Source organism: Clinocottus analis, unplaced genomic scaffold, assembly GCF_023055335.1.
Source record: "Clinocottus analis isolate CAN_PGR_092001 unplaced genomic scaffold, fCliAna1.0.p SCAF_30, whole genome shotgun sequence".
NCBI classification, from domain to species: domain Eukaryota; kingdom Metazoa; phylum Chordata; class Actinopteri; order Perciformes; family Cottidae; genus Clinocottus; species Clinocottus analis.
This window is the reverse complement of record NW_027176043.1, coordinates 2,129,634-2,151,154: the sequence shown is the minus strand read 5'-3', so window position 1 is coordinate 2,151,154 and position 21,521 is coordinate 2,129,634. Positions and strand designations below refer to the sequence as shown.

Here is a 21,521-nt window from a genome sequence, read left to right as displayed (position 1 = left end):
TCCTACGATGACTCAAACAGGGAAAAACACTCAAACAGGAAAGGAGGTCTGGAGACAACGTTGGTTGCACAGTTTTCGAAAAAGAAAAAGAAACATGCACTTTTATTAATGTCCTTGGGGAAATTCTTCTCTGCGTTTGAAGGAGCAGTGCCCTGTGAGGCGACGGGTTAAAATATGTTTTTCCTTCAAAAAATAATTGGAAACTTTATTTGCCTGCTGATACGGACGCTTCCTTCTGTTCCTCTTTTTTAACCGAGGATGAAGACCGACCCAGCTTTTCAAGAACAGCGTTCCTTAATTTCATTGTCTTCTGTCTCAGATCAGGTGGTTAACTTTCACACTGATCTGTAGCTTTAGCTTTTAGCTTTATCCTGTTTGCATTGTTGAATTGTTTGACTTCCTAATTATAAGCCTTCTGATGTTTCTCCCTGAAACCACTTTTTTGTCTTTACAGAATGTGATATTTCTTCAGTGAGTGCAGTCGGTGACAGAGTGGGCTGCACGGCAGCGCTCACAGATTGACAGAGGAGAAGCAGGGGGGCGGATCCGAGTCAAGGGTCAATTGCAGCAATTAGCATTTTACCAGACTTTATTTCGGAATTCTTTGCACTCATCTAAATAAAGCAATCAGCAACCATTGTGGCTTTCTTTTGATAGGCCACACGGTCATTACAGTCGCCATAATTCCCCCTCGACAGCGCGCCACTTTTTCTGTCATAGGTCTAATTACTAAATCATAGACAAAAGAAATCATAGCATATTCATTACTACAGTACACGCTACGCTTTACATCTTATTCTCTCTCTCTTTCTCAGTCTCTAGCTATATATCATTCTTGCAGTATTAATTAGCTATTTTTTTTTAACATTAATACTATCTATCTTCTGTTTAAGCTCCATCCACTTCCACTTTAAACACTGCACACTCCTCGTACATCCCTAAAGAGTGCAGAGCATTTGCATGGTTTTCTTTTGGCAGGAGAAAAAGAGATGCAAATGTGTTCTATGCATGAAAAAGTCCCTTTAAGAGCCAGTGAGGCACAACCTACAGCCCTGGGAAGGAAGCTGATCGAGTGTGATGTTGCTTAACGTTCTGAAAGCTTCCGACAGCATCTCATGGCCCTTAATGTGGAACTGCAGAAAGACACAAACAGGTGCCCATGAATATGTATCACCTGGATACACAAGCTTTATGCAAAAAGGAGAAGCTACTCCCTCTCTGATTTATAAGTCGGTAGCAACAGTCATCACACGAGCTGGGATTCATTCCCAAATAGAAAATACTGACATTTTCCCCGACCTGGTTAACAGGAGCCTTCGACGTTCAGTTTTGTTCAGTTCTTTTTGTGTGTGTTATTTTTTAAGTGAAGCAGTATCTGTCACAGTATGTTTGCTTTTTTAGTTTGAAAACGCACAATTTCACATTTTCTGATAACTGGAGGAAAGCTCAAGGACTGTAATTGGGAAAACATATTCTCTGATAAACACAAACAATGATCTTTCACAGCAATGGAATTCCATGAAAAACCAAAACCAACAATGTGTTAGTCCTTCTGTTATTTGTTTTTGGCTTCCACCCTGCTCTGTGGCTCCTCGCTCCAAGCCCATTTGTCAATGCTGAAGATAGATATCAGTTTAATATTTGGAATATTCATTTATTTTTTTTTCATTTGGTGATTTCCAAAACAACTTGTCCCCAACCGTTCTTTGTTTGGGACTTTTCAGAGGGCCACAGTTTGTGCTCTACTGGGTATTTTGGGCAGTAGGACGGTGGATTCAAATAAACTACAGTGTGTGTGTTCACGGTAATGAAGGAAGATGCTCTTCAGGGCAACGGTGTGGCTCACTGGTGAGTTTTAATAGTTGTTTGACAACAATAGAGGTCTTTGGCACAGAAAAAGAAGATATAAAACATTTGGATACACACATAATACTGAGAAGAGGTCAAAGGTCATTGTGCAGGAGTCAGTGAGCTGGACATTCACATCCGACCCAGAGGGGGGTCAAACTCGTTTTAGTGAAGGAGCCACATGCTGCACATTGTGATCTCTAGTGGGCCGGACCAGTAAAATCACAGCATAATAACGCATAATTAACGACAGCATTTCTCTTTGTTTGAATCATTGGTGAAGGTTTTTAGATGATAAACTCTATTTTAAAGTCTTTCAACAATAAACATAAAGACCAAACATTCAGACATCAGTCCTCTTTTTATCGGCCTGGCTCTCCTCTGCAGGTTCCCTCGCTGTGTGACGACACTTTCATGACGTGATCCATGTTTAACATTGCAACACAATGTAATATCTCTAGTAAGATCAGCGCTCACGTCATTTGTGACTGTGGATCAGTGGTTAGCATGTCCGTTATATGAGCAGAGGTTTAAATCACAGCTCTGCTAGTTTTATATATATATATATATATATATATATATATATATATATATATATATATATATATATACATATATATATATATATATATATATATATATATATATATATATATATATATATATATATACAGAATAATAATATATGTATATGTATATATATGTATAAATATATATATATATATAGAAGAAGAAAATATATATATATAAATATATATACATATACATATATATGTGTGTGTGTGTGTATATATATACATATATATATGTATATATATATATATATATATATATATATTTTTTTTTTTTCTTCTGTATGTTTCTGTATGTTTGACACACCTGCAACAGACCAACAACCAAGAAACAAACCAAAGTCAACAACAAACATTTCTAAAACAATTAAATATTTTATTCAAAACTGAAGTAATTCTTGTGAACAGTCATAACTAACTAAAACTATCACTGACATACGGCAGCTGAAATCTCTATTCAGATCCAACTTGACCTGACACTCGAGTTTGGATGCATGCCAGCTGCAATTTGAATGAGTTGTCTGTTAGGACGGTTTGGGATTTCCATAGATAGAAAAAAGGAAGAAGACGATTGTGAGTGGAAAGAGAGGGAGGGCCGTCGCGTGTTGGGAAACACAAAGATGTCACATGGCATACTGTTTAACTGCACATTTCTGTCTTTGTTTGAATTCATTCAGTTTACTTGAAGGGTAAACTATTACTAGCTGTGTGTGTGTGATGTGTTTGTACACCTGTCCACGTGAGCTCAGAGGGAAAACGTTTGTACTACACTCTATTTATCTGCCGGCTTTAGTAAAACAAATTACTTCAAGTTTGCACGCCAAAGATATGACGATATTGAATTAATGGAGAAAATAATCAGTAGATGAATGCATAAAGAACTTGATCATTAGCTGCAGCGGTTCAAAGTGAGCTTCGGCTCAACATAAAAGCTCTGCTTTTAGTTGAATGCATGAGTAATAATAATGTTATGATATATATATATATATATATATATATATATATATATATATATATATATATATATATATATATATATATATATATATATATATATATATTACAGTCACATGGGACAGTGTTCTATTGTAACTACATGAGTACTTCTACTGAGGTAAAGGACCTAAATACCTCCACCACCAGTAAACTGAATCTGCACTCTCAACTGTAAAAGTGAACAGGTCACTAAAGTGCAACTGAACTGGACTGTGACAGTTTGTTGCCCCCTAATGAAAGCAACACACTTAATGAAAGCAATTCAACTGTGGTTTCATATATTTATAGAAGGACTGTAAACTGATATGTAATCCTGTAGTATCCATTGTCGGAGCATGTGGTCAATGGGGATACAAACGTTCTTCTCCATAAAGTATTTACTGTGTGTTTCCAATTCAAACCCTGGATGGATGCTGTTGCTGTTCTTTCTCCCAATAGGAAGAGACTCCTGCAGTTTGAACCTGTGACGTGTGTGTGCGCCTCTGAGGCGGCAGCTGCCCTGGATTAGTTCCTTCCTCTGGATCAAGCTGGTCTGCTGATGAGTTCATGTGCTGCCGTAGCACTGGAATACTCTCCGGGAGGGTTTGACGTGAACTGTCTGAACTACTGAAATACAATACAAGTTGAAATTAGATTCAAAAAGTGCTGTTATGCGTGCTTTGCATGAATAAATGTGCTCAATTAAAGCTGTTGTGGTCCCACAGCAAGACTCACTCGTGTTTGAAGTTTGCCTGTTCTTCTGTTTATGTTGGGAGTTCTTTCTTCTTCTTTTAGATGTGACTGTTAATCACATCTGGTTGAAATAATGGCATGAGGCAAATACATTTGTTTACAAATCACTGAAATGTCTTTATTTCCCTCCTTTTCAGGAGAGGACTGAATTACAAGATAAAAAAGCCCTTATAAGAAAGCTGGTTGCTCTTACAACCTCATCACAAAGTTTCCAGCAGAACTTCCCCTATTGGATATTAGATGTTTAGTAAAGAAAACATATATTGTTTATTTGTGAGGACAAACACTTAGTAAGGTACCTGTGTAATTTTACACAAGTTGTAACCCATAACAAAGTGTATAAGCATATACATTATATGGACTATTATGGACTTTGGGGCTATTATGGACTTCAGTGAATCATTGTGCCCATAAGGGACATTGTTCATAGCTGAATACATTTATCAATCCACAAACATGACGTATATGTATTTATAAATCCTTAATAAGAATAATTTGTGGTAAAACCTGTGAAAAACCCTAATAATTGGAAAATGCCTTACCTTAGTGAAGCTTAGCATTGCTGTGTTCTATCCCTAAAGGTGCGATATATTTTGACAATGTTATCTTCGATTATTTATTCATCATCATAATTAGTTAATTCAAACATTAAATTGGACAGTAACGTACCTTTTCATCCTGTATTTGAAGTAATGTACACCCACAGTGCCTGTTCAGTATTTTATTTAAAACGTTAAGGGTTATATATGTAAAACGCATTGTATTAAGTTTACTCATAACTTCTATTAAGTTGCTCTTAATATTTATTTTTTAGTAATAAATTAAGGTTGTTTCTGTTATAATGTCCTGTCGTGCTGTAATTTCCCAGCAGCCCTGAAGGCAGCATGAAGTGTGTCGCTCCAGCCGCCAGTGCCCTGGGCTCTACTTCCTGTGCCGTAACTTCACTGTACACAACACGGGCGGGCAGCGTTCACTGTCGAGGCAGCTCCCACCTGATGAACACGAAACCGTAAGTGTTTGTGTGCTTGAAAAGCCGTACTTGACCAACACAACTGCACCGTTGTTCTGCTAGCTTAACGATAACAGGCCCGTATCTGTCCACGAGCGCGGAAGCCTCTCGCGCTCGCGTTAAACTGGACGTTGGTGACCTGTGGAGGTCCGGGTCCGCGGCACGGACCGGTCTGTTGTCTCTGTTGAGGATATTTACCGTAAACCAGTTACACTGGCTCTTCAGCTATAGGTTAGCATAGCATATAGATGGTAAATACTGGACTGAAGTTATAACGAGCACGGTGAGCTCACTTTCCACGACTAGTAACCCGAGTGAGCGTAACCGCGGACGGCGGCACGTGCGAGTCAACCGGATTAAGGTTGAGGTTAATGCGCGAGCTGTCAAGCGGAGGAAGGAGGGGCGTCACTGCTTCTTCCCCTGTCACTGGTCTGCTTCTTCCTCTGTCACTGTCTGCTTCTTCCTCTGTCACCGGTCTGCTACTTCCCCTGTCACTGTCTGCTACTTCCCCTGTCACTGTCTGCTTCTTCCTCTGTCACTGTCTGCTTCTTCCTCTGTTACCGGTCTGCTTCTTCCTCTGTCACTGTCTGCTTCTTCCTCTGTCACTGTCTGCTTCTTCCTCTGTCACCGGTCTGCTTCTTCCTCTGTCACTGTCTGCTTCTTCCTCTGTCACTGTCTGCTTCTTCCTCTGTCACTGTCTGCTTCTTCCCCTGTCACTGTCTGCTTCTTCCCCTGTCACCGGTCTGCTTCTTCCCCTGTCACCGGTCTGCTTCTTCCCCTGTCACTGTCTGCTTCTTCCTGTGTCACCGGTCTGCTTCTTCCTGTGTCACCGGTCTGCTTCTTCCTCTGTCACCGGTCTGCTTCTTCCTCTGTCACCGGTCTGCTTCTTCCGCTGTCACCGGTCTGCTTCTTCCTCTGTCACCGGTCTGCTTCTTCCTCTGTCACCGGTCTGCTTCTTCCCCTGTCACCGGTCTGCTTCTTCCGCTGTCACCGGTCTGCTTCTTCCCCTGTCACCGGTTTGCTTCTTCCCCTGTCACCGGTCTGCTTCTTCCCCTGTCACCGGTCTGCTTCTTCCGCTGTCACTGTCTGCTTCTTCCTCTGTCACCGGTCTGCTTCTTCCTCTGTCACCGGTCTGCTTCTTCCTCTGTCACCGGTCTGCTTCTTCCTCTGTCACCGGTCTGCTTCTTCCCCTGTCACTGTCTGCTTCTTCCTCTGTCACTGTCTGCTTCTTCCTCTGTCACTGTCTGCTTCTTCCTCTGTCACTGGTCTGCTTCTTCCTCTGTCACTGTCTGCTTCTTCCTCTGTCACTGTCTGCTTCTTCCTCTGTCACTGTCTGCTTCTTCCTCTGTCACTGTCTGCTTCTTCCTCTGTCACCGGTCTGCTTCTTCCTCTGTCACTGTCTGCTTCTTCCTCTGTCACTGTCTGCTTCTTCCTCTGTCACTGTCTGCTTCTTCCTCTGTCACCGGTCTGCTTCTTCCTCTGTCACTGTCTGCTTCTTCCTCTGTCACTGTCTGCTTCTTCCCCTGTCACCGGTCTGCTTCTTCCCCTGTCACCGGTCTGCTTCTTCCCCTGTCACCGGTCTGCTTCTTCCTGTGTCACCGGTCTGCTTCTTCCTGTGTCACCGGTCTGCTTCTTCCTGTGTCACCGGTCTGCTTCTTCCTCTGTCACTGTCTGCTTCTTCCTCTGTCACCGGTCTGCTACTTCCCCTGTCACTGTCTGCTTCTTCCTCTGTCACTGTCTGCTTCTTCCTCTGTCACTGTCTGCTTCTTCCTCTGTCACCGGTCTGCTTCTTCCTCTGTCACTGTCTGCTTCTTCCTCTGTCACTGTCTGCTTCTTCCTCTGTCACCGGTCTGCTTCTTCCTCTGTCACTGTCTGCTTCTTCCTCTGTCACTGTCTGCTTCTTCCCCTGTCACCGGTCTGCTTCTTCCCCTGTCACCGGTCTGCTTCTTCCCCTGTCACCGGTCTGCTTCTTCCCCTGTCACCGGTCTGCTTCTTCCCGTGTCACCGGTCTGCTTCTTCCCGTGTCACCGGTCTGCTTCTTCCTGTGTCACCGGTCTGCTTCTTCCTGTGTCACCGGTCTGCTTCTTCCTGTGTCACCGGTCTGCTTCTTCCTCTGTCACTGTCTGCTTCTTCCTCTGTCACTGTCTGCTTCTTCCTCTGTCACTGTCTGCTTCTTCCTCTGTCACTGGTCTGCTTCTTCCGCTGTCACTGGTCTGCTTCTTCCGCTGTCACTGGTCTGCTTCTTCCCCTGTCACTGGTCTGCTTCTTCCCCTGTCACTGGTCTGCTTCTTCCCCTGTCACTGGTCTGCTTCTTCCTCTGTCACTGGTCTGCTTCTTCCCCTGTCACTGGTCTGCTTCTTCCCCTGTCACTGGTCTGCTTCTTCCCCTGTCACTGGTCTGCTTCTTCCCCTGTCACTGGTCTGCTTCTTCCTCTGTCACTGGTCTGCTTCTTCCCCTGTCACTGGTCTGCTTCTCAGGCTGTCAGCGTGATGGCACATGTGCAGCTTTTCTTCTGTTTACACAGGTGTTGCATACTTGGAGAGAGAAGTTATACATTAGTACAACAACTATCAGGTGCATGTTAGCTGTTGAGCCCACCTGAGCACATTTAGATTATTACTATTTTTAATAATAATAATAATTGATTTTGTTAATTGATTGTGTTAATGTTCATTATTAGAAAACACACAACTTTGACTTGGATATAATGCTAAAGCATAAAGAACATCTTTGTTGTGTTCCACTGAGAGCAGGGAGTTTCTCCTCCATGTGACCAAGTTTCAAGAGTCTGAGGCAAAACAAGGCAAAAGAAGGAATGTTGTGGTCGTGGGGAGAAATGAGTCATGCGGAAAAGCGTCCCAAGCCTCCTGGGTTTTATTTCCCTCTCAGAAATGCTGTGGTTCTTTGTGCTCCCCTCCCTGCAGACGTTTAACGGCTCTTCCCTGGCGTCAGACCCGTTGTGTTGTCAGAGTTTCCCCTGCAGCAGACTGCCCTGAGGGCACGCTGAGGCTGCCTCGCTGCTCTCAAAGCAGGCAGGGATTCCTGCAATGGTTGTACTGCCATGTTCTTGGAAATGCACAGATCAAGATGAGGGGACAGGTTATTTCAATTTCTTCCAAAAGTATGATGTACACCCAGTATGTGTACAGGAGGTCTGTGTCGTAGAGCGGCGTGACCAGTCCAGGCTTTTATCATAGAAACTACAGTTTTGTCAAATCTTTCTTTTAAACTTCACGCTCCCTGTTTTTAACACAGGTTTTTTGTTAAGAAATTTAACCTTTTACAAACTGTGTGCGAAAATCCTTCCACGCCAAGTCCCAGCATGCCCCATTCAGACAATCTTTTGGCATAAAATATGTTTTGAATCGAACAGAAACAACACATTTTTTTTGTCTGAAACTCCTTCCTAACAGGACAAAGCTTTGTTTTATTGTGATTTTTGTTGCAGATTCTGATTCTTTAGGTCCTAATTTTTCCAAAAAGGTGTCTTATTGACCGCTCCAGGAGGCATTTTTGGAGAATCTTGTTTATATCATGCTGGATGTTCATAGTTACCATCAAAGTATCTTTTAAAAGTGATTTGATGTTTTATTTTTTACAGATATACATTTTTTTTCCCAAGACTTTGCTGAACTAATACATACAATAAACACAAGTATTGTAATTAATTTGGGTTTCCTACAATGACTCAACACAAGGAAAAACACTCAAACAGGGAAAAGGAGGTCTGGAGACAACGTTGGTTCCACAGTTTTCAACGGGTTAAAATATGTTTTTCCTTCAAAATAGAATTGGAAACTTTATTTGCCGGCTGATACGGACGCTTCCTTCTGTTCCTCCTTCCAGCCCAGGCACTGGACATGACGCAGCAGGAGCAGCAGGAGTTCATGGAGAGCCTGGAAGCGGCCCTCTCCTGGATGCGGGCCATCCATGAGAGGCTGAAGGCCAACGACAACACCCAAGGGCCCCTGGATGCCCTGGAGGGCCGGCTCAGGGAGACGGAGGTGAGATAGCTCCCTTACTGGCCCTTCACTTGGGACCCTGCTGCAGTGTGCTTTCTGCTCTTTGAGCAGGGTGCACTGTCTGAGGATCCTTTCATTAAAGAGGTAGATATGATACAAGTGAATTAAGAAGGCATGGACACAGATACATGAGAAGGTGCATTAAACAATTATCAATACGATAACATAATTATGTAATCCTTAAAGGCTCTGACAATTTTAAATCCGTAAAAACTATTTAAAAATTCAAAGTATTATAGTTTCTTGGTTATAGTGAATAATGCACAAGTACATTGAACAAATAATGCTCCTAAATGTATAACTTCACTATCTTCTTTTCAGTCGTCTACAAACTGTTTACGGTCACACCTTTGTTACCTTATTGTTTGTTGCTCCTTTGGCCTTTAATGCAAGTTCCACAAAAGTTTTGGTTAAACATTCTGAAGTGGTATTTTTGTTTTGCTCATAGAAGATGATACTTTAATGAACTTCTTCAGGAAAAATGTGTTCAACATACGTGATGAAAATTATATTAAAAAGTTATCTTGTGTCAAAGATGCTTGGCAGGAAGAGTGACAGATAAGTAATGGGGTTAATGGGAAATGTGCTCTTCTTTTTGAGAAGTATTAGCAGTAATGAAACACGTGTGAGGAAGCTATTATTAATCATCACATTCTAATGAGTTCCCAGTCATTTTACCACATGAGAGTTTTTTTAGTACACTATGTTTGCATTTTAAATATTGACTATCATGATATTCTCTGTGCTCGACTGAATATGTAGAAGATCCATCAGTCGGAGCATGAGGGCCGTGTGAAGATGGACATGGCGCTGGTGGCAGCTGAGAACCTCCTGCAGAGCGGAGACAAAGAGCTGAGGACCCAAACCCACGCCAAGCTCAAAGACCTGAAAGGCCTGTGGGAGGACACCAGCACCTACATCATCCACTGTCACAGGTGCTGCCCTACTCACTGCACACCGTGTGTGTGTGTGTGTGTGTGTGTGTGTGTGTGTGTGTGTGTGTGTGTGTGTGTGTGTTGTAGGTATTTGACACACCTGGTTAGTTTGCCCTGAGGTCTTCTTTGGCCTCATTCCCAGTTAAGCTATTGTTCTGTGTTGAGTACCTTTTGCATGTGGTTTCAGGTAATTGTTGCACACCTGACAAATATTTGTCACTTTCCCCGAGTCTGATGTGACATAATAGAAATAACTTGTTTTGTCCAGGCTTTTAGTGCCTCCACACAGGGGCTAAGCTGGCTAGCAGCTAGTAGCACTAACAAAGGTAACAGTGTTTACCTGAGGAGGAACTAACTTTTCTTCATGTGTCTCACACCCAGTCGCATAGAGTGGGTGTGGCTCCACTGGGGCGAGTACCTGAAGGCCTACGAGGAGTTTGAGCTGTGGCTGACGAGCCGGCAGCGCGGCCTGGACGTCGCGGTGGAGCTGCAGCTGGGCGTGAAGGAGAAGCTCTGGCAGGTGGACCAGCAGAGGGTGGTGGCGAGCGACATCCACGGCCAGGCGGCGCTGCTGGAGAGGCTGCTGGACGAGGCCGCCGCGCTGCACAACAGAACCCAGGACCCCAGTGTGGAGCCCCAGGCCCAGGAGAGGCTGCAGGAGGCCTACAACGACGTCAGAGACAGAGCCGAGGTGAGGCGCTTGTTGGTGGAGGGTCATGGTCGCCGGTTGAAGTTGGAGGTCTTTTGCTCAACTTGGCTTCCAGCCCCTGATTTCTTCACGTTATGCTGATGGCTGCTGTAGTAGATGGGTAGTAATGAGTCTGCTGAAGCCTGTGCTTTATGAGCCAGTAATCTACTTTTAACTGTTTTGTCTGCTGTAGCCAAAATGAGCTGATATCCAAGCTGCATGCTCAAGGTTACGTCTTGATGAACTCTTCCTCTTCGTCGTGGGTCTAAAATCAGACTTAACTGCACCTAGTATTGGTTAACTCAGACTCGAATACACCCCTGGTGGTTTAATGCTCGTGCGTGTCAGGCATCAAGGTCTTGCTCGAGCTCTGCTCATGCTAATGCCAATGCTACGATTGGGGCTTTTGTTAAAAAGCACACAGGTCGTCTGCTGGTACAATGTGTGTTGTGAATAAAACTAAAACTAAACAGACACGGAGAGAGATGGAGATGAAGCCTGCAGTGAAAGCATGAGAATCCTCTTGAGTAAAACTAAAGACACATTCCTTTGTCTGATTGAGGAACTACTACTTTGTAACAGGAAGCACGGAGCTTAAAAACCACTTGCAGATGCAATGCCAGTGGCTTGAAATTTTTTTTGTTTTTGTTCGGCTCTCATTTTTTACAGACACACACACACAGACACATATACAGTACATCGTGTTGACTAAGTTTTAGTCGAGTAAAGTAGTTTTCTGAGGGATCAAAGGGAACAGGAACGTGGCGTGAGGTTTAAAGGATGAAATGTTTTTTCTCTGAGGAGATGATGGTGCGGAGGAGGTTGTGTACTTGTGTGTTTGTGGGATTTGCACTGTTTGAATCACAGTGAGCATACACTATGTGCCCACAATTCGGCGATCCCGTGGCTGAATCTCCATCGACAGCAATTATTTCAAGTTATAATAAATGGTTCCTTTTGTACAAGCAAACCCCACAGGCCCAGAACAACTACACAAATACATTTTATATTTATTCTGTGTCTGCCAGCCGCTGCACAATGAGACGGCTCTTCCTCTTCTGTTTTCAGACCGCTCTTTTTAAATGTCACCTTTTACCACTCGCCCACATTCGTCTTGTGGTAACATTATGCATTCACTTGAGCACACCAGTCTGCTGGCAAATATCTACTTTTGCCTATTTATTAATATTTACTAATACTAATAACTAACTTATATTACTTTTGAGTATGTTGAGCGTTAACCCTCTGAATCTATGGACTCTATTGAAGCACCTCCTCCTCCTAACTGGCTCTTCCCCGTTAGTCTCTGTGTTCATGTTCAACCTTTTGGAAACCGTGCGTGAAAATCCTCCCGCGGCCATTTCCCAGCATGCCCCATTCAGACAATCTTTTGCCATAAAATGTGTAATTTATCCATCTTTGAACCTAACGACACAGTTTTTTAACTGAAACTCCTTCCTAACAGGACAAGGCTTTGTTTTATTGTGATTGTTGTTGCAGATTCTGATTCTTAGGTCCTAATCTTTCCAAAAAGGTGTCTTATTGATGCTCCAGGAGGCTTTTTTGGGGAATCTGACTCATATCATGCTGAATATTCATAGTTACGATCAAAATATCTTTTAAAAGTGATTTTTTTGCAGATATATATTTATTCCCAAGACTTTGCTGAACAAACACATACAAAAAACTCAAGTATTGGAATTAATTTGGGGTTCCTGCGACGACTCAAACACAGGGAAAAACACTAAACGGGGGAAAATGAGGTCTGAAGACAACGTTGGTTCCACAGTTATTAACGGGTTAAAATGTCAAAGTCTTGTAGTTAAAGTACAGACAACATCTCTCGGTCTCACGGGAGAATACTAATCCACGTTCACGCTCCTTGTTCAGGTAGACCCAAATTTGAAGTCGGTAATGTGTGTTAAAAGGTCTCTGCTAAAATGTCTCCTGCTGTGCTAGGAGCGCCTGTCGCTGCTTCAGAAGGTGGCTGAGGAGCACCAGACGTACCAAGGCTGCGTTCAGAGGTTCCAGTCCTGGCTGCTGTCAAAAACCAAGGAGCTCACAGATCTCATGGAGAGGAAGGATACCGCCGAGAACAAGCTCAAAGCCTTACAAGTGAGACTCTCTGAAGCGGAATTAGGAAGCTGCTGTTTGATGTCGTTAAAAAAAAACATGTCTTTGTTATGTTCAAAAGGCAGAGGGAAGAGTGTGAATAAATATTCTCAGCTGCGTGACATTTACTTTTATGCTCTGAAAGTAGCAACCAAATGAAAAGTAGATATAATTGTCTTCCTGGTGAATGTTTCCAGTGCAGCGAGACATTAAAAAAAACATAAATGCAGCGGTACAATAAGTCTGGTCCACAGCATCAGACATGTAGTCCACTGCAACTGCTCCGTTTATTAAAGCTCAGATGATGTGTGTGTCTATTTCAGTGTGATTTTAATGACCCGTATAAAGTCTCTGAGAAGTAAAGTGTAGACTTTGTTTTATCTTTTAATACAAATAATTGACCACTTAAATGAACCTAATAAATATGAAATAACAATGTCATAAATATATGCATTAAAATGTCTTAATTAAAAAATGTTGCTTATAAAGAAAAGAGTGCTTACAATAAAGTTTATTTTATTCATAAGGGACCATGTACAATATTAAACATAAACATTTCCTTTTTAACGTATTGTACCAGCGTTGGCTTTTAAAGGTGCATAGTTTTGAGGAGCATTTTGATGAAGGCAGCAGCTTGTATGAGAACGTGTATGTTAGCCGTTACTTTTGTTAAGTCTCTCAGTGGTCACAAGTATTTAATGTTCGAGATAAATACTTCTTTTCATTTGAAACCAAGTCGTCAAATATTTTTCCCAACCGCGCCGTCCAATCCAAGCCGACACGTGAGTTGTGACGTGTCTTCTTCTGCCCCGCGTCAGGTTCTGGACGACAGCGTCGCCGGCGAGGAGAAGACCCTGCAGCACATCGAGGGCGTGGCGGAGGCGGTGCGAGGCAACACCTCTCCCTCCGGAGCGGAGGTGGTGATGGAGGAGGCCGAGGAGCTGAGGCTGGGCTGGCAGAGGCTGAGGCAGGGCCTGTGTGAGTCGGAGGAGGGTCTGCGCTGCAGCCTGGACTCCCACAGTCAGTACATGGCCAGATGCCAGCGGCTGGGGGAAGACATCGGCCAGCTCAGGGTGCTGCTGCAGGGACTGGACCAGGAGCTGGAGGAGGGCCGCGAGGCCAGGGGCCGCACCGACCGGACCGAGGAGCAGATGGTGGGCCAGTGGAGGAAATACACGGTAGGTTTCCTCAACATGTCTGCCGTGTTATACGTTTAGTGGAAGTTTTCTAGATGCGTGGCGGAGCCCAGCCCTAAAGCATCCCCTGAGTGACTCTAACAGAGCGTCATTCACTAAATAAACATCACGCTGTATAGAAGAAGACTTGAAACTAGAGAATGAGACATAAACTCCTGTTTGCAATGTTTACTGAGGGAATACATCAAGAGAGAAGTAGAGTCATTTATAGAGACTTCTATACAACCAGAGCAGGATTTTTTAATTGATTTTGTTTCTAATGTATGTTATACAGAGAACTGTTGACTATCAAGTACAACAAAATGACTGCTCCTCTTGGTAGGGGCGATATTGCTGTTTAGTGTGAGACAACCAGTGTGTCTACATGCACTTTAATGATTATAGATAAACAGTGAATGCGTTGTTGACAGAAAAACGACAGCTTAATTTGGAGGAGCTTTAAAGCCCAACAACAGCGTAGCTGTCGGTGCTGAAAAGAAATGTTAAAATGGAAAATTGGATCGTGACCTTGTAGTCAAAAGTCAAACAGCATCCTTGATTTTAGGATTTTAAATCCTAAAATCAAGGGATGAGGGGCAATTTAACCAAATTGCCCTGTCAGACCACAAAAAAAGAAGGAATCACTTAAAACAATGAAAATAAAGTTATATCTGTGCAAAAATAAATTATATGTAATACTAAATAGCTGCAGTGAGCTGCTTTCCTCTACACATGTTCTTGAAACGCGCTTGTAGACTTGATACGGCCGCTCTCAGTTCATGCTCCATGTTGAGGTGAGGTCTTTTTCCGGTTTTGAGAGACGGAACAGCAGAAAAGACGACTTCACAGTGACTTTGTGGAGACTTTACGGAGATTGGCTTTTGACAAAACGCCAAAAATCGCAGAGTCGCACATGCGTAACGTAATCTGTTAACCGTGAACATTTACCCAAAAGTACAGCCATTTCTCCAGTTATTTATTAATAACTTAGTTTGACAGTGTACTTTGTAACGTGTGAAGCCAGCAGCTCATTGTTGGAACAAGACACGAGCACTTTGGCTCGTTTCACTTGGAGCAGGAGAGCTGCTCTGGGTTCAGAGAGCTGCGACAGTATTTGTGTAATTCCTCCCGCTGCCAGAGGGGGAGACAGAAGCACCACACTGCTGGTGAAATATTATATCTCCTACTTTTCTACATCTTCCTGGCAAATACCTTTTTACTCCTACATTTTTCTGACCGCTTTAGTTCCTTTGCAGATTCCACTCAACAATACTAAATATTATTGAGATGTTCAAATAAATCAAATACAGTATTTTATCAATAAGGCTTTATCGGTCCCCATGGGAATTCACGAGCGACCCATCAGTTATAATAATAGGTTGGTTTTATAAAGCGCCTTTTCTGAATTCTCAAATACGCTTTACAATTTTAGGGTTAAGTGTCTTGCTCAAGGACACATTGACGCTGTGTCGCGGTGCCGGAACCACGGTCGCCCCATAAAGTTTAAAGTAATACAGGACAAGTATACAAATAAATCAAAATGAGCTCCTCCGTTACCAGCTGCAATATTAAAGCGATGAACACATTAATGTATCGATAGAACATATATTGTCAAAGCTTAATGAGTACTATTGTATCTTGCAACCTTTTCTATATGTCAGTTTCTGACACCTTTAGAAACAAAGGGGCCGAGTTTTGAAACTGACTCTTTGAATCCTCGCTCATTTCCAGAATACCAAATGTGTTTGCACTCCATCTGTCCTCCCCATCTCTGCTCGCTTCCTTTCTGTTATCCATTCTTCTCTGTGGTCTTATTTTCTGTGTTGTTGATATCTTCTCTCGCTGGCTGTCCTCTTGACATAAACATTATTCCTCCTCTCGCCCGTTCCAGAGCAGATACTTTGTGTTCTGACATGATGACTCTTGACTGGATTCCATCACAGTATATTTTACAACCTTTCTCACACTGGAAACACAATCTGACGGCCCGTCAGTGAGGCTGCTCTCTCGCTGTAGTGGATCCACTGCATGAGTGCCTCAGAGAGGTGTGGCCGAGTCCCAGTCCCATTATTATTTCTGTGTGTGTCCCTCACACCGCGACGTCCATCCATCTCTTTGTCTGGCCTAGATTGATGAGCAGCACTGTGTGGCAGAGAAGTGGGCTTGAACGTGACAAGCGTAGAGTGTAGCTCTCGTACGTTTTCATGCACACGTTAGCAGCGTGTGACGGCTAAAGGGCAGGCTGAGCAGGAGACAGAAGCGTCCTGCTCCTGTGGACCTGTGGAGCTGCTTTGGTTGGGCGTGACTGGAATGCGTAACGATCCGACGGCATCTGTCTGTCAACCGCTGCCTTCTTGACAGGCTGTCACCTCGCTCCGAGGGCTTTTTACTTTCAGTTTTGGACGTGCAGTGGGTTGTGAACAGCTCCAGTTTATCTACATTGCAAATGTGCCATTGTAGCTGAATTATTGTACTTGTGAGAATTTGCATGAAGAAGCGCTGGATAGAAATGCCAAACAGTTACAGAACATTCTTCAGTAATGGCCCTCACCTTAAATATAATTCGGTGGTGTGCTTTTATTGAATAAGTGTGTTTTAATAATTCATGAGCGCGCATGTCAATTTTCTGGAAAGAATGCAGTTTTCATATAAGCACAGCTGTGCTTTTCAGCGGACTCTCTTCACAGATGTGTCATAGCCGGCTAATCGCGGCTGCGGCTGATAACAAGTCATTGTGGCTGCGTTTCCTTTAGCTCTGCCAGTTAGCAGGCAGCCAGTGATAACAGCGCGGGCGCGTTCTCTGTGACACCTGAAGCAAACTTACTTGTCGCTCATTATCTGCAGGTGTGTCATTCTGTCCACCGCGGGCGACGGCAGGCTGTGAGCCACTTCCGGTGCTTTGCTATTGTGTATTTCTAAATGAGGCAGAGTCATTGTTTCTTTTGTTAGTTGCACCTGTTGCTCCTCCTGCTATGCAAGCCAAAATATCCCCAAGAGAAAGGTCTGTAGCCTTAAAATAAAAAGCTGAAGAGACAGCTCACAGACCAAGAAGGTCTCAAAGTACACTTTTTAAACGCTTCAAAGCCACAAAGTTCATTTTTTGTTTGCGCTTGATGCAATTATTTCATGTAGATATTCATGTATTCAAGGTCAGAACTCTGCACTATATAGTATCAGCGTGGCATTGAGACACAGGAAGGTGGGAAAGGGTCCATTAATGTTGCTGTTTCCAATGTGCAAAGTGCAAAAATGACTACTGTGCATGCTAAGTTTTTTTTTCTTCCTGAGCTGAATAACTAAACTTCTGTAACTGTGTGGCGTCATGCTGCCTTCATGCAGCGTTAGAATAGGAAGAGCAGGAAAACCTGCTGTTGTTTTGACGTATTGCAGGCATTATTCCAAGACGATTACTCCCACTCTCAGCCCTGTAGTCACAACATATAAAGAGCCTCAATTAGCAGTTTTTGTTGTTAAATGTTTGTCGCAATTCAAAGTGTATTCTTGACCATTATACATCAGTCATAGATGAGGATATAGTTCCTTTCTATTTGGTCCAATGACTGTACAAGTAATAATACAGAAACTCCCTATTGTTACCACAGGCCATTGTACCAAAACCCCAACAGTCTGAACAATGTCCCATCCATCTGACAGCCCGTTTTCCCAAAAATCCACTCTCCTACTGCAGCAACGTGGCTCATTATTATACAGAATGATGACATTAGACCTTTACGTTTGGTCCTGACCCACGACTCCGGCTCTGATTGAGTCTCACTGGCTGCCTTTATTGGTTGGTTTGGCTATGTTTCTGCATGAGGAGCGAGATTGCCCCGGCTTGGGTTGAAAACATGGGGATAAGCTAATCAAAAGTAGGGCGGGTCACGCCTTCACTCTAGTAGGAAACAAATAAATCAACCAGACGGTAAGCTAACATCATTTTGCATGCTAAGTAGCCATTTTTGTTACAGGGAGACCGTTAGGATTTCAGAATAAGGGGCCGTCAAAACATCGGCATGGCACCTTTTATTACTCTGTTTTAATTGGCTCACTCCAGCCATTTTGGCTGTTAACATTTCTTTAGTTCTTTCAGCCAAGTTAAAGTTTGTTTAGCTGCCACAAATTCCCCGAACTCAGAGTTTATGCATGAGGCTGACCTTTTGATTATTTCAGGTCCTTAAAATACGCACATGGCATTAAACTAGTAGTGCAACAGATAATAAAACCCATGGTTCAGATCGTGACATGGATCGGAGTCACGGCTCATGGATCAGATCAGATTGGGAAGAAGGAAGTAATCTTGTCATGTGTCTGTGGTTCACATGGTGCCGAAGCACGGGACCAGGATCCATACGGATGGACAGAGGTCCGGTGGTCCGGTTCACCTCTACATGTGTATGTGTTGATATTACTGATGTGGCACCTTGCATGGTGGCTCCTCCCATCAGTGTGTGAATGGGTGATGATGTCATGTAGTGTTAAAGCGCTTTGAGTGGTCAGAAGACTAGAAAAGCGCTCTACAAGTACAGGTCCATTTACCATTTACATCACACAGCAGCTTAAGGAGTCTGCACCCTTGAAGTTGCTGTGGCTCGTGCTCACCTGTCCCGTGTTCGTGTCTTGCAGGGTGTGAGGAATACTCTGGCCGGGGAGGAGTCCCAAGTGGAGCTACTGAAGGCTCAGCTCAAGGAGCTCTTCAGGTTCTCAGAGGACTCGCGCCACCTTTCTGACGGCGTCCTGGCTGTTGTCAAAGAACATCAGAGGTATGTGACCGAAAGCTACTGTATATTGTATTGTAAATGGTTATAAAATAGGAGATATCTTTGTGTGAATGTGACTACACAGGCTCAGGCATGAAAAGTACTCTAGAACCAGTAAATACAAGAGAATCTGGAAGGAAAGAACCATCCCAGTAGTCATTACTCATCAGGGAGGCTCCACGATCGACTGATGAAATAAATACAATGATCAGTCTTCTGTGCAGAGAATGACAGAAACCCAAGACCTGAGAATGTGGTCAATGAAAGAGGAGAAGAAGAACACAAGCCAAAGCAAGCGACGCAGTTTTCAAAGTAAAAACATTTTAAGAAATATTTTAGGAAATGTTTTCAACTTTAAAAAACATTTTGCTCAAACTTTACCTGCTAATGACATCAAGGAGTGCTTGGGAATCAGGTCATCAATAAATGTGCTTCTTGTGCATTTTAACAATACAAACGACATTAAATACTATCTCACAGATGTGAATTGTATTTCTCTGCAGCAGGATGTCCTACTTAGCGTTTAGTGCTCCTTTCAGAGATTTGCGAGGCTTAATGGAACGTCTAGTTTTTGATATTTAATGCTCAGATGCGAGTTAGAGCCGTGTGTTCCCTTAGCTTGAGGGGTAAATATATTCAAGTGGTAGTCTGGTTGAAATGACTAAAATAAGTGAAGAAAAATAAACAGCTGCACAAGTTGCTCTGCAACGTGTCCCAAACCATTAGGCATCCCATTTGTGACTTTTGTTGCTTTACGCATTAATGCCCTTTTTGCCTCTGGTTCTTTGAAATGGTGGCAACACTTAATTAAATGGGTCCCTTATTTCCAAATAGTTTCCAAATAATTTGTTGAGTTTCCTGGGAAGATTTACACTCCTGTTCAAAAGTTTGGAGTCAATTAGAAATGTCCTTATTTTCAAAGTAAAGCACTGATTTTAAAGGAAGATAACATTAAATGAATCATAAATACCTTCTCTACATTGTTAATGTGGTAAAACGTCTGTTCTTAATGAAATATCTACAGAGGTGTATAGAGGCTCGTTTACCATCACTCCAGTGTGTGTTTGATCATCGTCTCAGAAGACTAATGGATGAGTAGAAAGCCCTTGAAAACCCCTCTGCAGTGATGTCACACAGCTGAAAACAGCTCTGCTGGTGAGAGAAGCTATACAACTTTTGTGCATCACATTTGTGGGTTCATTAAACTCTCAAAATGTCCAGAAAAAGAGAACTTTCGTGTGAAACTCTCCAGTCTGTTCTCGTTCTTCAAAGTGAACGATGTTCCATGAGAGAACTTGAGAAGAGCCTGAAAATGTGTCTGGGTGACCCCAAACTTTTGAACGGTTAGTGTATGTGTTGTGATGGTAATTGTACAAAACATTAACCTTTAGAAAATGAAGTTTGGAGATTCAGACGCATCAGTTTCAGTGAGTTTGGTTTCGTTCCATTCTCTGCTGCTGGTCCTCAGCAGGTCGAGCAGCATTGAGTTGCTCTGCAGCAGCATCTTTCATCTCACCCTGGGATGCAAGGCCGGTATTTATTGAAATAGTTGTGTGCATATGTTCCTTGACACATCTTTTCTGTTCCTATCTATGAAGGAAGTTGCTATTCCAGACAAGTTTTATGATCTCTGTAAATGTTAGCTTTCAATACTAATCCATCTGATATGCTTGTTCAAAAGACTACTCCTCCCTCATTAAATATCCAGAATCTATACACATGCAGCTATTGTTTGTTCAACTGCTGGACAAAAGAGGCCTCTTACTTCAGTGTAAGGTCCATTCTCTGTGTTTCATGTGTCCGTAGCATATTGGACCTGAACCAAATCACAAGATCACACAAAAACTCATCTTAATAGTGATTAAATTTAGTTCAATTCAACTCAATTCATCTGCATAGCCTAAAATGAGAAATTTGCCTCAAAGGGATTTACAATCTATAGAGAAAACGAAGAAAAGAAAGAAGTAAGTAATGCATGTGTCTGGAGCCGATCAGCGTCCTGTGAGGAGCTACAGGTAGCTTTGGGGGTGTGGTTTAGGTTCAGGTGAGATGACACGAGAGGCGGCTGTTGGTTTAAAATGATCAGGGCTCCTAAAGAGGTTAGCATAGCTGCATTAGCATCAGCGCTATCAGAACTTTCCTCCGTGGAAACGTTGTTTTCCAGAGAGGTTTCCAAAGTGTTTGTCCTTTAAACAAGTCATCGTGTCATAAACCCTGCTGGTACCTCGAGCTGGTGAACTGAGAATTAAGAGGAGCAACAGAAGACGGTGAAACACACACACACACACACACACACACACACACCGCTCAGCACAATGAAGGTTTGACATCACAACGAACGAAGAACAAGAACCAAAACGCATGTTTTACTGCAGGGGGCTTTAATATATGCCTCCCTATAAATAACTGCGTCGTCCCAGTTTGACAGTCCTTGATGTCGCCTGTGAAAAATGCTTCCTTTGTCAGGAGGCCGTTGACACCGGTTATAAATAACAACGTGGCTTGATTTCTTTCTTAAAGTTCCTCTCGCGTCCACTCGTCCTCTCTGTGAGCATGGGCTCACGTGGAAAACATTTGCAAAGCAGCTTTTCAAACCTGAGTTGTTTCCGTCTTTGTCTTCCTCTTCACACTTTGTGTGTCTTGATGTGTTACCCAGGTAACGGTGGAGCAGTGCC

General features: G+C 43.0%; 1 protein-coding gene across 1 annotated transcript in view; it reads left to right on the top strand.

Annotated features, from left to right (window-relative positions):
• The first annotated feature begins 5,123 nt into the window (after window positions 1-5,123).
• syne3 (spectrin repeat containing, nuclear envelope family member 3) overlaps window positions 5,124-21,521 on the top strand; it is a 36,085-nt gene continuing 19,687 nt past the window's right edge. The window contains exons 1-7 of the mRNA XM_068595517.1: window positions 5,124-5,157; window positions 9,004-9,161; window positions 9,942-10,114; window positions 10,496-10,805; window positions 12,762-12,917; window positions 13,733-14,092; window positions 18,713-18,849. Of these exons, the coding sequence (XP_068451618.1) occupies window positions 9,018-9,161; window positions 9,942-10,114; window positions 10,496-10,805; window positions 12,762-12,917; window positions 13,733-14,092; window positions 18,713-18,849 (1,280 nt within the window). The 5' untranslated portion in view covers window positions 5,124-5,157; window positions 9,004-9,017. The remainder of the gene's footprint in view (window positions 5,158-9,003; window positions 9,162-9,941; window positions 10,115-10,495; window positions 10,806-12,761; window positions 12,918-13,732; window positions 14,093-18,712; window positions 18,850-21,521) is intronic.